This window comes from Chelonia mydas, chromosome 4 (assembly GCF_015237465.2).
Source record: "Chelonia mydas isolate rCheMyd1 chromosome 4, rCheMyd1.pri.v2, whole genome shotgun sequence".
In the NCBI taxonomy this organism is placed as follows: Eukaryota; Metazoa; Chordata; order Testudines; family Cheloniidae; genus Chelonia; species Chelonia mydas.
The window spans coordinates 11,234,099-11,249,774 of NC_057852.1; the positions used below are offsets into that span (position 1 = coordinate 11,234,099).

At 47.7% G+C, this 15,676-nt stretch overlaps 1 protein-coding gene across 4 annotated transcripts in view; it reads right to left on the reverse strand.

The window, feature by feature from the left end:
- The window catches only part of GSR (glutathione-disulfide reductase), a 33,957-nt gene extending 22,113 nt beyond the window's left edge, over positions 1-11,844 (reverse strand). Inside the window, exons 1-5 of one of the 4 annotated variants that reach the window (XM_037896623.2) lie at positions 11,502-11,844; positions 7,536-7,562; positions 6,111-6,199; positions 5,463-5,532; positions 1,585-1,732 (exon numbers count right to left, since the gene is read on the reverse strand). In XM_037896623.2, coding sequence (XP_037752551.1) covers positions 1,585-1,732; positions 5,463-5,532; positions 6,111-6,199; positions 7,536-7,562; positions 11,502-11,660 — 493 coding nt within the window. In that variant the 5' untranslated portion in view covers positions 11,661-11,844. Of the gene's footprint in view, positions 1-1,584; positions 1,733-5,462; positions 5,533-6,110; positions 6,200-7,535; positions 7,563-8,412; positions 9,015-9,806; positions 10,229-11,501 lie in introns of those variants that run through there. The other 3 variants (XM_043544434.1, XM_037896624.2, XM_037896625.2) reach the window with 3 other exon arrangements.
- Positions 11,845-15,676: the final 3,832 nt, after the last annotated feature.

The window sequence follows — 15,676 nt, forward strand, 5'->3', positions numbered from 1 at the left end:
TGAAGCCTGCGTGGTGTATGTAGTCCCCTTACTGACACACAGATTGTGCAGAATCTCAGCTTTCATTATTAAGTAGTACATTTTTAGTCCTCATGGGTGCAAAAAATATGTTTAAAATGTGAGCAAATGCAGTGAGCTCTGCCTGAGACTACAGGGAGCCTGAAACAAGGGCTGAGAGCTGTGAACTCTCCTGCCATCATTAATCTCATTTGAACATAAATGTTAAAGCCAGAGATGCACTTCACAGACAAAGGTAACTATTTTGTTGAGGGTCATTCTAACAGCTGAAACGGGAAATAGATTGGGAAAGAAGCTCTCAAAGTGGTGTGAATTAGGAGCTGCTGCCAGGAAGGAAATACCAAGGGAGGAACAGAGGACACCCCCTCAAAGCCAGGGTAAGAAAAGAAACAGACAGGAGGCTGGGGAAGGGAGAAAACAACGGGCAGAAACATCAGGAGTCCTCTCAAAAGGGAGCAGACTCTCCACGTAGTGATACTGAATACGACCGTAAATAATAACTAAGAGTTTAATCACTACATAAAAGGCACACTCTACCTATGATCTTTGCGCAACTCTCTCATTGACCTCAGTGGGAGATCCATTGTGGATTAAAAGGAATATGTGGTTATAAATTCAGACCCAGTCCATGGCCCATAATTCAAAATGTAATTTGGAACTCTCCACCAAATGGGTGGGACACCTCGCCACAGAGCCTTCCAGCCTACTCAGGATCCAATTTTTCTAACAAGCAGGACAAAAAATTCTTTAGCTTTCAGACCTTTCTATATTATTAACAGGCACAAGCGCTTCCTGTCACTCCGAGCACCCTTTGTAGGTATGTCCACCTTCAGCCTGCTAAGTCTGGAACAGTCTCTCTTATTTCCACAGTCATAACAAACCAGAATGCTTTCCATAAAAAATGCAAAGTCATAAAAGTCTCAGGTAGCAAAGTTCAACGTCCATGCTGAACCGAATGCGACTTCTGTGCTGACCTACAATGTTGCATCAGTTCCTTCCTATTTTGTGGAAAGGTATTTTCAGTAAAAGCAGAAGTGTTTAAAGGAGAACAAGCTGCGCAAGACCCTACATTTAGTGTCTGACATTCAGTGACATGCATATTGGCCTCAAAATAAACAGATTAGCAGTTTTGAACAGGCAGACACAATTTGGCTTAAGGGAAAATTGGCAAACATGGCATCTGTCCAAGTTGCCTGTGGAGGAGCTGCAAGCACACCTTACAAACCTTAACTGATGCACCAGACATCCTGACCTGGAACCTCATCCAAAGCTCACTGAAGTCAGTGGGAATCTTTCCACTGACTCCAGAAGGCTTTGGATCAGATCTCTTTCTATGTAGGCCAGAATTCCATTCAGAAGAGGCAGGGAACCGTAGAATGCTGAGAACAAATGTACTTTCTAAGGTTACAATCTATATAGACCACTGAGAGCCAGAGAGACTAGAGTGTACTGGAGCTACACTATTTGCACTGGAAAAATAGGAAGTCCTGTTGTAACTCAAATGAAATCTCCTCCCACAGGAGTACTTACATGCCATGATGTTGATCACGTTACTCAAAGACTTACCAGGGATTTCACTGTCATGGGGCACTGATGGTCGCCCACCTGTAGCTATCAGGATGTGGGGAGCAGTGTATTTTTTACCACTGACTTCTACCGTAGGCTCAGGATCAGATGTAAAAGCTGCATGGCCATGAATGGTTTCTATGTGAGCCTACAAAAACAAATTTTAGATTGTACTGTCATTCTATAAATCACAAAACCGGATGCTAGAGAAAGAATGAACCTTTCCTAATTATCAAAGCAGAAGACAAAATTATTAGGGCAGAAAAGAAGTAAGACAACTCTCTGATTCAGCATTTCAACTTCTGAAAAGTGCTACCAATGTCCCACATGTTCAAAAATGGTTAGTGATTTTGGGTGCCCACTTCAGAAAATGCTCAGAAACCACCCTCTAAAAACCAGGCCCCTTTACGATATCTCACGTGGGCACCTAAAATCATGAGTCAGTTTGAAAATGTAGACCTATGCTCATCTAGTAATCTGAAATGTTTGTAAATATAATGGAAGCCTTCAACCTGCATCAGAAGCCACTGTATGTTCTGGAGAGCTAATGAAGATTAAACTCCAGCCAACTAAAACATGACTAAGCTGGTAAGAAACGGTTACTTACTGTAACTGTGGTTCTTTGAGATGTGATCCAGACAGGTATTCCACGTCAGGTATGCATGCACACCAAGTGCACCATAGCTGGAGAATTTTGCCTAGCAGTACCAGTAGAGGGACAGTGCTCATGCCTTGTGGCCAAAACCCCTCCCCTGGCTAGATGAGGTAGTGCCACACCAACCCTCCCCCCACCACCACCACCCCCAAGTTCCTTTGCACTAACTCCCAGAGACTAGACTCTGATGCAAAGGGATGGAGGGTGGGTTGCGGAACACAGGTCTGCATCACATCTAAAAAATAAATAATCAGTTACAGTAAATAACCGTTTCTTCTTCAAGTAGATGCAGCCCTGTATTCTACTTAGGTGACTCACAAGCAGCACTCAGAGGAGGTGGGTCTTGGAGTCTATTTAAACAAGGACTGCAGGATCGTCTTCCCAAAGCTTGCATCTTCTCTGGATGCTGCAGTAATGGCATAATGGTTCATACATGTATATATCGATGACTATCTGGCAGCTCTGCAAATATCCATACTGAGAGGTCACTTAAGAACGCTATTGATGTAGCTTTCGCTCTCGTAGAATGAGCTCGCACACACAGACGGGGCCTACCCAAAACTGTTTCGTATGCAATCTTGATGCAGAAAGTTATCCACTTAAGAGACCTCTGTGAGGAGACTGCCTGTCTCTTCACAGTCTGCATACAACATAAACAGATGCGGCAAAGCACAAAAAGGTTTAGATAAAAGGCTAGACATCATCTGATGTCTAACGTGAAGATGCTGCCCCTGTGGAGATGAGCGCGGCTTAGGAACAAGAACACAGGCAAACATACCGCCTATTTAAACAAAACCGAGACACCACTTTAGAGGCAAATGTTGGGTGCGGTGGCAATGTCACTTTTTCTTTGGAGAATTGCACGTCAGGAGGCTCCGCCATCAAAGACAGCAACTCACACACTCCCCTTGCAGATATCATTGCCATGAAGAATGCAGGTTTTTGTCATAGAGAGGAAAGAGGCAGGATGCCAGAGGATTGAATGAAGGTCCCATCAGAGCCGCTAAGACTGTGCTAAGGTCCTATAAGGGAACCAGATCCTGCACTGGCAGATGGAGACGAAGGATTCCTTTTAAGAATCTAGACATCAAGCACTGGAAAACACCAATTTTCCACGAATGGGTGGATGAAAGTCACCACTAGATACTCCCTCAATAAGCTAACTGGAAGGCCCAACAGCTGAAGATGCAGGAAACACTCCAAGATAGCTTGGATACTAGCCAGGATTAGCTGAACTCCACAGGCCAATGACCACATAGAAAAACCTTTCCACTTTGACAAACTGGCCATCTTGGTAGATGGTCTTCTATACTGAGTAGGACCTGTCGAACAGCCGACAAACATCGCTCTTCCTCTTCATTTAACCACGAAGCAGCCAAGCAATGAGATATATGGAGTTGAGCGCAGGATGCAAATGTGATTCTGTGAGAGTAGGTCAGACTGGAGAGGAAAGCATATGGGAGGCCAAATCAACAGTGCAAGAAGGTCAGAAAACCAACACTGCCTCGGACTTGACAGTGCAATGAGGATGACGTTGGCCTGATCTGCTTTCAGCTTGAGGATGACCTGGGGAATGATCAGCATCAGAGAAAAAGCATATAGGAGAGTTGACTGCCAGCTGATGTGGAAGGCATCAGTCAGGGAACCTGGACTGAGGCCCCCTCAAGTGCAGAACAGACTGCATTTCCTGTTGTCCCTTGTAGCAGACAGGTTGATCATTGGCATGCCCCAAGCAGCAAAGATGACTTGCAGAACATGGACTTCACCGACCACTTATGACTCAGGGAAAAATTCCTCCCAAGATGGTCCGTGAGATGATTCTAGACCCCGGGCAACTGATTGGCTATCGGAGTGATATTCTCTTCAATGCAGAACTGCCATAGCCTGATCACCTCTTGGCAAAGCACCCTGGAGTGTGCTCACCCTTGTCTGTTCACATAATACATCAGAATGCTATTGTCAGTAAGTATGTGAACCATTGAACCTTTGATGCAGTTGATGAAAACGTGACCATCCATGTCAGTGGCCCAAAGCTCCAGGACATTGTTATGCAGCGAAGCTTCCTGCTCCGACTGACCACAGACCCTGAACCTTCAGCAACCCCCGACGCTCTCCCCAACCTACCAGGGAGGCATTGGTGACAACAGTCCTGGTTGGTAAGGGCTGGGCAAAGGGAATGCCATGACATACATTCCCCTAATCCATCTACCAGTCCAGGGCAAGAAGTCCAGGGTCAATGGAGGGAGGCAGACCAACCTGTCTAAGGGATGAAGGGCCAGAGGCTAAACTGTTCTGGGCCACATTTGAAGAGGGCGCAGGCATTGAAGAGGGCAATTTGTACATTGAACCACCTGTGTGCATGTGGACATCTGGCCCAAATGCCTCAGACACAAGAACTGTCATGGAAGGTTGAGACTGCAGCCTGAGACAAAGGTGATAAAGTGTCTGGAAAAAGTCAGTCTACAAAACTACTCTTGAACTCAGACTCTATTAAGATCCCAGTGAATTCAATTTTCCAAGCAGAGACCAATGTTGACTTTCTGGTGTTTAGTATGAGACCCAGACAGTTGAGTAAGTGCAGTGTGATCCACACATGAGAAAGAACTTCTTCTCTGGACCTGCCCCTTAGTAGCCAGTCATCCGGAGGTATGCCATCACCACAACCACACATTTGGTAAACACCCGGGGAATGGAAGACAGACCAAAAGGAAGGGACATGTACTAAAAATGATGTTTAGCCATGACAAACCAGAGAAGTCTTCTGTGGCTTGGGGCAGAGCAGCACCGCCTCATATACCCAGGGAAGGGGCTATGGCCACGAGGCATGAGCACACCCCTCTACGGATACTGCTAGGCAAAATTCTCTGGGTTCAGTGCACTTGGCATGCACAAACACCTAAGTAGAATACATGGCCGAATCTACTCGCAGTAGTGTGCACCATCACCTTATCCTGACTGAGGGAATAGGAGGAAAAAATGGCTCTCACTATTTAATAAAGTGGGAATCATTCTTAAAACCACAGAAATGTGCTTTGACACAGGAGAAGGGTTTTTATAACTTTTGGAAACGGAACCTGCACTGACCAAAGATTAAAAAAAACAAGCCAAACTCTCTTGGAAACACTTCCATAGGTTCTGGGAAAATATGACAGTTTACAGGGGCATAGAAGAGGCTCTGTAATTTTAAGATTTGTTACTCGTATATGAACCAAAATTTACAAACCTTGTTTAAGTTATTTTGATAGATCCCATTTAGGCGACTCACATAAGCATCACGCTTTTCTTTAATCACTCTGCAATAAAATGTAGTCACTGTCACTATATAAGCTTTTTTCTCACTGCTAATAAGAATACACAGCAAAAAAATGGAGGCTAGCTTTAAAATCCAACCTCATTAGATATGCAAACACATAAAGGTCATCAGATAAAGTCAATGAAAACACTGCAGGGATATGGAAGGTGACAGGGAAGTGGGATTCAGGGGCATGGAGCACATGAAACAAACCACTATATAGCTGGTTATGTCTTTAATGACAAGAGATTTTCTTGAGCAAGGCCCAGAGCTTGCTGGCAGCTGACTTCCCATCCTGTATGGCACTGGCAATGCTGGCTCATGGGCTCAGGCATTCCACACTGGCTATGAGGGACATGGAACCAAACTGCAAGCAACTGAGTAAGCCTTGTTCCTCACCCAGTGCACCTAGGGCATTAAGTGGACATGGTCGCAGCAAGAGAACTGGTTACACATGGTAGCAGCAAGAGAACTGCTTATACATAAAGAAAATACAATATTTACATAAAATGTATTGTGATTTAAAAGGATACATGTAAACAAGATTTTGCCACCTGGAATACTGAATCTTAGACTTACCGCCAATTAAACTTCACATCAGGGGTTTCAAAGCCATAATCGGCATGATCATGGATGAATTCAAAGTGGACAGCTGTGTTCCACATCACCTGTCACAGAGGTAAAGAGAACAGTAATTCAACACAGCATGAATGAAAAAAGCATCAATTGTGTCTAGTAATTCAAGATGGATTAGGTGGAACAACTCAGTTCCATACATTACTATTTTAAATAGGCATTGTTTTATAAATAAGGGCAATGTTAGGCCTTAAAGACCCCAAAGCCATGCAGCAGGAAGCTCCTGGAGGCTTTGTGTATGAGGCTGGCACAGTCTGCTCTGCAGGATCAGGGCCACCACTGCACATGCACTTGCCCTGTTTAGGCCTACCTCTGCTTGCTGGTACAGAGGTGGGAGAGTTCCTAGGCCTAATCCTTCTCTTTGGGGAGACTTGCACTACTGTTTGAACAGCCTTGTGTTCACCTTGACTGTAAAGAGTCTGGCCTCTGTGCAGGGGTATGGGGGAAGGAGGCTCCTGGCACTATACTCCACCCTTTGTGCACTCACATAGAGCTACACAATCTAATCCGCAAAGATCTGGAGGGGATTGGGGAGAAGAAATCTCATATCTAAGGCCCTACTTAATTTGTGATATTGTGGATCCTGCGATATTAGGCTTCCACTGCAATTTGGCGGCGGGAGCCCCCGCTCTCAGCCCTGGGCGGCCAACAGCGGGAGCCCCCGCTGCCAACCCTTTGCCAAATTACCGCAAGTAATGTTATTACTTTTCCACAATTTCCCATGGATTGTCCGCAACTCAGCTACTTGAGTCTCGTGATTCAAGTAGAGCCTTACTCATATCTGTAGCACTTAGTTTATACACATAGTAGCATACGGAAAAGTGGCCTTTTTTGATGTATATCTCTTCATTTCTCATCAGACTTGAAATGTACCATAGGAAAATAGTAAGTGCTCTATCTTGCATTTGCATGATCAGTTCATCCCAAAGGGCGCAAACTTAACTAAAAGCAGTGCATGTGTTTCTGAAGTCCAGAGCAATCTGTTCATATGCTTTTTGAAGCACTGCTCATGATGGCCTGTTTTGAATTAATCATTCACAAAACGCTTTTGTGAGACTAAGGAAAATATTAAAACAACAAATTCTGCTCACAGATACCCTGGTGTAACCTGCATCCATGGGCCCAAGAGCACAATTTGTCCTTTGGATATTCATTTTACCTAGAAACAGTCTAACCAGCCTACTCAGCCTTAGGCAAAAAAGCAAAGTAAGGATTTTAGAGTGGAGTATTTTTGCAAGGGCCCCTAACTGTAGCTGCACCCTATTAAGATTATCTACTCTCCCAGCAACATCTGTGTTGTGAAGAATCGGATGCAGATACATTCATTTCAACACAAAGACAATATGAAAGAAGAAAAAAAAAATCTACCTTTTTTGGTACACATCCAACATTCACCTAAGAGAGAAGAATATTAAGTCTACATGTGACATTATGATCATAAAAGCAATACTTAGAAAATGGTAAGTCCACTAACTAAAGCTTCCCAAAATTGATGCCAATTCTGCACCTTTCTCCCACCCCCTACAATGCAGAAATATCAAAGTCATTTTGAGTTGGGCAAAGAGACATTCATGTTTGACACTTTAGTTCCTATAACCAAATTCAGAGGCTCCAATCCCACAAGGCTAACTCAGCCCTTCACCCTTCTAAGGTAGGTTAAAAACATGTACCGTGCCCATTTTAAAGCTGTTGCCTTTCAATGGATTCATAATAGGATTTCCTGTCTGCTCAGCATGGATAGTAAAGATTGCATAGCACTTTTTAAAAAGGAATACAAACATAGCTCAGTGTCCTCAGCTAATACCTCCCCTCTCCCCACTACTGTGTAACTTTTGAGGGAGTGGCCATGTGATCAGAGCACACAACTGGAAGCCAGCTTTGAGTTCTAATCTCAGCTATCATTAGCTTTTTCAATGAACCCCTTTTGTGGCTCAGTTTCTCCAACTGTTAAAAATGTAACTATGCTAACAGTGCTCTGATATCTGTCAAATGACAGGGTCAGCTTCTATGGGTTCACAACCTTCTGACCTTGAAACAAATTCATATTGAACAAAATGCCAGTGAACCCACAAACATGTCTTTGGGCTGATAAGCAGTTGTACCCAGAGCAACATACCCAGGTCCCAGTCTGAGAGCCTAAAACTGCAAGATCCCACCTTGAGACAAAGGCAAGATGCCAAACAACTGAGGGGGTGCACTCAGAGGCCAGAAAGGGGGCAGAGTTGCCTCAAACCAAGATACTTACCAAACAGACCTGTTTAAACCAATCACCGTGAAGCCAGTCCATTCTTTTACTTTCAGATTTATGCAATACTAGTTTGTTCACTCCTCAAAGTAGTAGTATTTCCTGTTTTAACTAGCTGGCAAGTGACACAAAATTCACCCTGACCTTATTTTTAGGAGTGGCAGAGGTATAGGAAATACTAGGAGCTCACAGGAGATTAAATGAGGATTTTTCCTTCCAGTTAGTGGCCCTGTTATACAAATTTATTCATACTTTTCATTAAAAGTTTTCTTCCTAAAGAGCTTCATCAAAACTTTACAGCCTTTTTCCTGTCAATAGGCAAGCTAGTACACCTACATTGCACAGATCCACCACCCTGGCTGTCTCAAGGAAAGGTACTTCAAAATACTTAAAAACTTTTTCAGGAGACTCTGAAAATAGATGTCTATTAAAATGCCTGCAGTTGCACCAAAACACAGCTCTGTACTCTGCTATATTCCCTTCCTCTCTACTCTTTGCTTTTTCTAGCATAAGAAAGTTTTGGTTTTTTTTAAGTGTACCATTTTATCTGAAAAACACAAATCCTCTATTTTATCTACTGTGAACCAGATCCTCAGCTGGTATACACTGACTACACCAATTACTTTAATGAACAATCTGACCCTGTAAGTCAGAAATAAACTGATACTAACTAGCATTGTTTTAATACCAACTTCTGGAGAAACCAGAATCTGGTAAATAGCTTTCACAACACACTGTAGCATCATCATCTTCTGTGTAAAAAGCTCTATATTCCGGCCTTGCTTCTGTTCTTAGAAAGATCAGCAAATCTCTCAAATGTATGCTGATTTTACAAGATACCCATCTTAAAGTATCTCAGAGAGAAAAAAATCAGAGCCTATTCTTTTCCTTTAAAATCCTACATTGTCTAATTAACTGGGGCAGCAGAGCAGAGAACATTGCTCATTTGGAATTCTGTAAATCTGTGCAAACTAAGCTACTGGAAAGGCTTCTGTTGTGTTCTGAATACACACAAATAACTTTAAAATTGGTTGTAAGATATTTGGTGCAGCTAATGTCTCCTGTGTGTGGAGAACCTAGCACAGCAGAACACTGATCCTATCTGAGGCCTCTACAGTCTTGGTCCCACAACAATAAACATTATTAAAAAAAACATCAGCACCACACACACACACACACACACACAATGGGGGTGGGGAATTCCTGGTCTTTCCTGACTTTTGTCAGTTTGTTTTTTCTAAACACTCCCTCCTTCCTAAAAGAAATAAAGAGGGTAATAGGCAGCTGAATATGCAGCTGATTTGGAAAAAGTCTGACCTGGGTGGGCCCCATCCCCTTATAGGTGTGTAAGGAATAATGACTATTGTGAAAATTCAGTAATACAGAATACCCACAAAGCCAGTTGTCCTCATGAAGAAAGATGTGTTACCAATCTGAGTTGTGCAACATCTGACAGCACTGCTTTGTCGATGTGCTGGCATTTTCTCCATTTGTGACAGTCATTGCAGTTAAATAAAAGGATTCAAACAAAGAGCTCAGAGCCTAGCAGGTACTGGCACCACTAAACTGATGCCCACGGAGCAAGGCTGGCATTCTCCTGTCAATCACTGCACACAAACCAGACCTGTTCTTGGAAGCTCACCACCCTTCTAAAAGGCTAAACGCGTTCTGGAAAGAAAACCCCAACTGGCCCAGAGATCTGCCCCAGGATTACTCATTAGAGCCCCTCTCTGCAGCATGTCTTCACCCCCACCTGCTTAAGCCACACCCATCCACACACCCCAGACCCTCCAGCCACGTCCATACACACATATCCACGCCCCCAGCCATGTTCATCCATCTACACACACACCCCATCCCCAGCCACATCCATCCACACATCCCCCGCACCCTCCAGCCACATCCATCCCCCCATCCCCATTCACCCATCTACACACACACACCCCATCCACATCCATCCACACACCCAGCCCCCTCACCTCCCCCCCACCCCGCTCCCAGCCACATCCACCCACACCCCTGCCCCCTCACTGCCCCCAACCCAAAGCCCCTCACCCCAGCCACATCCACCCATCCACCCAGCCCCCTCACCTCCCCCCCACCCTACTCCCAGCCACATCCATCCACACACCCAGCCCCCCACCACACCCTCCCACACCTGCCCCCTCACCCTGCTCCCAGAGCCCCCCATGCCCCAACCGCCTCACCCTGCTCCCAGCCCCCCCCACCCTGCCCCATCCACACACCCAGCCCCCTCACCTCCCCCCTACCCCGCTCCCAGCCACATCCATCCACACACACCCAGCCCCCCACCATACCCTCCCACACCTGCCCCCTCACCCTGCTCCCAGAGCCCCCCATGCCCCAACCTCCTCACCCCGCTCCCAGCCCCCCCCAAACCCTGCCCCATCCACACACCCAGCTCCCTCACCTCCCCCCCGACCCCGCTCCCAGCCACATCCACCCACACCCCTGCCCCCTCACCGCCCCCAACCCAAAGCCCCTCACCCCAGCCACATCCATCCCCCAAGCCACATTTACCCATCTACACACACACACCCCATCCCCAGCCACATCCATCCACACACCCCTGCCCCCACACCGCCCCCAACCCAAAGCCCCTCACCCCAGCCACATCCACCCATACACCCAGCCCCCTCACCCCGCTCCCAGCCACATCCATCCACACACCCAGCCCCCCACCACACCCTCCCACACCTGCCCCCTCACCCTGCTCCCAGAGCCCCCCATGCCCCAACCTCCTCACCCCGCTCCCAGCCCCCCCAACCCTGCCCCATCCACACACCCAGCCCCCTCACCTCCCCCCCGACCCCGCTCCCAGCCACATCCATCCATACACCCAGCTCCCTCACCACACCCTCCCACACCTGCCCCCTCACCCTGCTCCCAGAGCCCCCCATGCCCCAACCTCCTCACCCCGCTCCCAGCCCCCCCCAACCCTGCCCCATCCACACACCCAGCCCCCTCACCTCCCCCCCGACCCCGCTCCCAGCCACATCCATCCACACACCCAGCCCCCCCACCCCGCTCCCAGCCCACCCCGCACTCGCCCCGCCCCCCGCACTCACGCAGGTGCCCCCCAGGCGCTGATGCTCCACCACAGCCACGCGGGCCCCGAGCTCGGCCGCGCGCCGCGCGCTCGCCAGCCCGCCCGAGCCGCCCCCCAGCACCAGATAGTCGAAGGCGGCGGCCATGGCTCGAGGCGGCAGCGAGCGAAGCGCGCACATTGAGCTGGGGCGGCGGAGGGGAGGGGAGGAGGGGGGGGAACTGCTGAGTCACGGTGACAGGGCGGGGGCATGGGCTGGCAGGGGGCGGGGCTTGGGCGGGCTCCGTGCTCAGGGAGAGGAGGGGCGGGGCTCCGAGGGAAGGGGCGGGGCGGGCTCAGGTGGGGGCGTGGCTCCGGCGGAAGGGGGCTAGGAGCCGGGCTCAGGGCCATTGATCGCACCGGCGGGGGGAGGGGCGGGGTTTCAGCCCCACAGGCTCAGGCCCTGCTTCTAAACAGTCTCTCAGAGCAACCCCCTTCTCGTGCCACAGCCCCCAGGCACCCTCCCTTTTAAGGGTAACTCACGTCGCCCCCGGGCCGCCTCCCCGCACGCCTGCTTCGCACCCTGGGCTCAGCTGGGGGGCGCCAGGCGAGCTCAGCGCCCGGCAGAGGCCTGTGCCCGCCCCAGGGACTCGTACAGCCCGGCACGGGTGTGGACGTGCAGAGATACTCCAGCAGCCGTTTCAGGGGAGAGTAGGATGTATTAGTCAGCTGGAGCACGGCAGGGGCAGGCCTTGGGTTTGCACAGAAAAATAAAGGTTAAAGCACAGTGCACGGCGGTCAAGCCGGAGCAGCTCACCGGCCAGGCTGTATTGAACTCCACTTTCAGGCTCTGGCTCTCTGACATTTTTTAAGCAGTCCCAGTGGAGCAGTACCCGCTTCTCACAGAAACCCACACGCCCCGCACCTTGAGCTAGGGGGTCTCGGCTCAGCTTCCCAGCTGAGAGGCAAGGAAATCCTCCTCCCACGGGGTCATTGGTTGGTAGGTGTCATTGTCAATGTTCTGGTGATGGAGGTTGTCCCTTGTCTTCTCACATTTTCCATTCATGTGGGTCAACCTCAGCTAGTCTTTTCAATGACCCATTCAGCCCGCTCAGACAACTAGGGGACAGTCACACATCTATGTCACTTACTCTGCCCTGAGGGCAAACAATCCTGTTTCCTCCACTGGGTAGCAATGCAAAGTATAGGGGGAAAACTGAGGCACACATAGGACTAATAAAAATATTACAAATTCTCACTTTGTGACAGGGCAATTTGTCATTGATCTTCACAGGGGGCAGGGCGGGGGATTCTCCACTGATCTCAACAGGGGGATGTAATAAAGTGGGTTTTTCTTGATATTTTAATGAAGCATGTGTACCTCAGTTTCCCTGTCTACTTTACATTGCTACCCAGTTGGGGGGGGGGGGATTAAGTCTGCACTCAGGGTAGCTCAACATATGAGGTGTGGGTGTCACCTTCCTGTCTGGGGTGCAATGAATGGGACGTTATGGAAGTGGCTGGAACCCGTTGAAAGTGACCCCATATGAATGCAGAATCCAAATGACACAATAGGAAGCCCCAATGAGTAACCAATGACCAAGAGGAAGGTTTTCCCCCAACCTCTAAGTAAGGAAGCTGAGCAGAGAGCAGCTTGAGCACAAAAGGACTGAGATGTGACAAGCAGAAGATAAAGTGTGAGGTCTTGTCTACACTTGAAACACAACAGTGGCACAGCTGTAGCATTTCAGTGTCGGCACTATCTACACCAATGGGAGGAGTTCTCCCATCACTACAGGCAATCAACCTCCCTGAGAGGCGATAGCTAGGTTGACGAAATAATTTTACAGCAGGGGTTACGTCAATTTAACTACATCATTTCGGGTGTGGATTTTTCATGCCCCTGAGCAATATAGCTGGGTCAAGCTAAATTTTAAGCATAGACCAAGCCTGGTCTTCTGGATGAGGTTGGCTCCCTCACCTGGGACTGACAAAGGGGATCAGAGAGACACAGAGATTAAAAATAGAGTTCACTACCACTTGCGTGGTGGATTGCTCTGGCTTGACTAGATGGACTATGTCTTAACCTTTTTTCCCTCTATGCTAACCTAAGGACTTCTGATGTTGTGTACCAGTTGACTAATAAACCCTATTCTTTTTAAAACACTGCCTGGTATCACTGCAAATAGATGCAGAGGTGCGGTAGTCCCTGAAGAGTGCAAAAGTCTCTAACTAGAAGATTGGACTCAGCAAGCAGAGCTCATATTGTAGTAGTAGGATTTTTGTTTGTATTTTGGATAATTTAGAATGAAGGATATAGTAACTTAGCATGTCTTAAATGTATTGATGTAGGATTTGACCATATCCTGCCAGCCACCCTTTTTGAATAGCAGAAAGGAATGGCCTAAGGCAGGGGTGGCCAACGTGAGCCTGAGAAGGAGCCAGAATTTACCAATGTACATTGCCAAAGAGCCACAGTAATAGGTAAGCAGCCCCCCATCAGCTCCCTTGCCCGCTCCCAGGGCCTCCTGCCCACCAGCAGCCCTGCCAATCAGCGCCTCCCCCTCTCTCCCCGCACCTCCTGATCAGCTATTTCGTGGCATACAGGAGGCTCTGGTGGTGGGGGGGAGCGAAGGACAGCAAACTCAGGGGAGCAGATGGGAAGGGGTGGAGTGGGAGCAGAGCCAGGGGTTGAGCAGTGAGCACACACCTCCGTCCCCCGGCACATTGGAAAGTTGGTGCCTGTAGCTCCAGCCCCAGAGTCGGTGCCCATACAAGGAGCCGCATATTAACTTCTGAAGAGTCGCATGTGGCTCCAGAGCCACAGGTTGGCCACCCATGGCCTTAAGGGGCCATTGGAAAAAATGCATCAGAGAGGCTGCCTGTGTCTGAACTGATGTTAAGGGAGGAACAGACCAGAACAGTCCTTATGGCTGATTATGGTCACCTTTTGTTTTAGTATAAGTTTTTCTTACAGTATTTGCTATAAGGTCTTGTTTCTTATCTGCATTGCAAACGAAGTTGTGTAAGGTTCTTTTGTAATCCCTTTAGTAAACATATAACCCTTTCTAAAATGTAATCCTGTCTGAAATTCTCTGTAAAATTGTTTGGTGTGAGTAAAGGATGTGTGCATGGTTAAGGATGAGCGTAAACACCATCACAAATGTCCAGATGGTCAAGAAGAAGTGAGACTTGGAGAGACAGCAGGAAACAATCAGAAAACATCCATTGTATCTGATGCTAAACGAGTTAGCAGCATTGACAACCTCCGACGTGAGGCAAACACCCCAACAGGCAAGACAACAAAGAAGAGATAACAGCAGAAAACCCCAAGATTAACATCACTTAAGGACTAACGATTACAAAATGACTGGTAACTGTAAGACCATCTCCAGTACGTACATACGTGTGTGTGTGAATGCATATGCTAACTTGTATTTTCAATAAACGCAGCGTATTGCCTTTTCCCCTGAAAAAGATCCCGTGTGCTTCTTATAAGAATAACAATATGTGTGAAGCAGGAAGCTGGAGCTGGTGAGGCTGCGTGGCCAACCTTGAAGGAAGAGTGAGAGCCCTTATGGAGGAGCAGGTTTCGGAGTTGAGGTCAGCATTGAAGAAAGTACAACAGAGCCAAACACAGCATCAGAACTGAGCACATTTCTTGTTTCTGGCCGTGGAAAACAGGTCTATCCGAAGGGTACCCTATTACCAAAACATACGGTGAATGGAATCTATTTTTCATTTGTGGTCATGAGAGAAGTGCCTACTGATTGTACTCATGGTCAGATTCTGAGCATCCGGAAGATAAGCTGCTGTGATGACTGATTGCATATGCACCAATTCCAAACATTGACAGCTTTGGCAAAAAGTGGAGAGATCTTGGCCCTCATCACTTGATATAGAACATTCATGACATGTTGTCCGTCATGACTTATGTGTTTGCCCCGATCAATGGTAGAAATTGGTCACGCATATATGACTGCGCTAAGTTCTAGGATGTTGAATAGAGTGACATCATGAGATGTCCACCTGCCTTGGGCCATGTGCGTGTCCAAATGTGCTCCCCAACCTAGCAGGGAAGCATCCACCATAACAACAACGCTCAGGGAACGGTACGCGAAAAGGACTCTTGGGCAGGTGTGTTGGTATTTCCACCAATTGAGAGATTCCTTCACAAAGGAGGGTATGGAAGTAATTTGGTTAGTTTGTGTCTGCTCA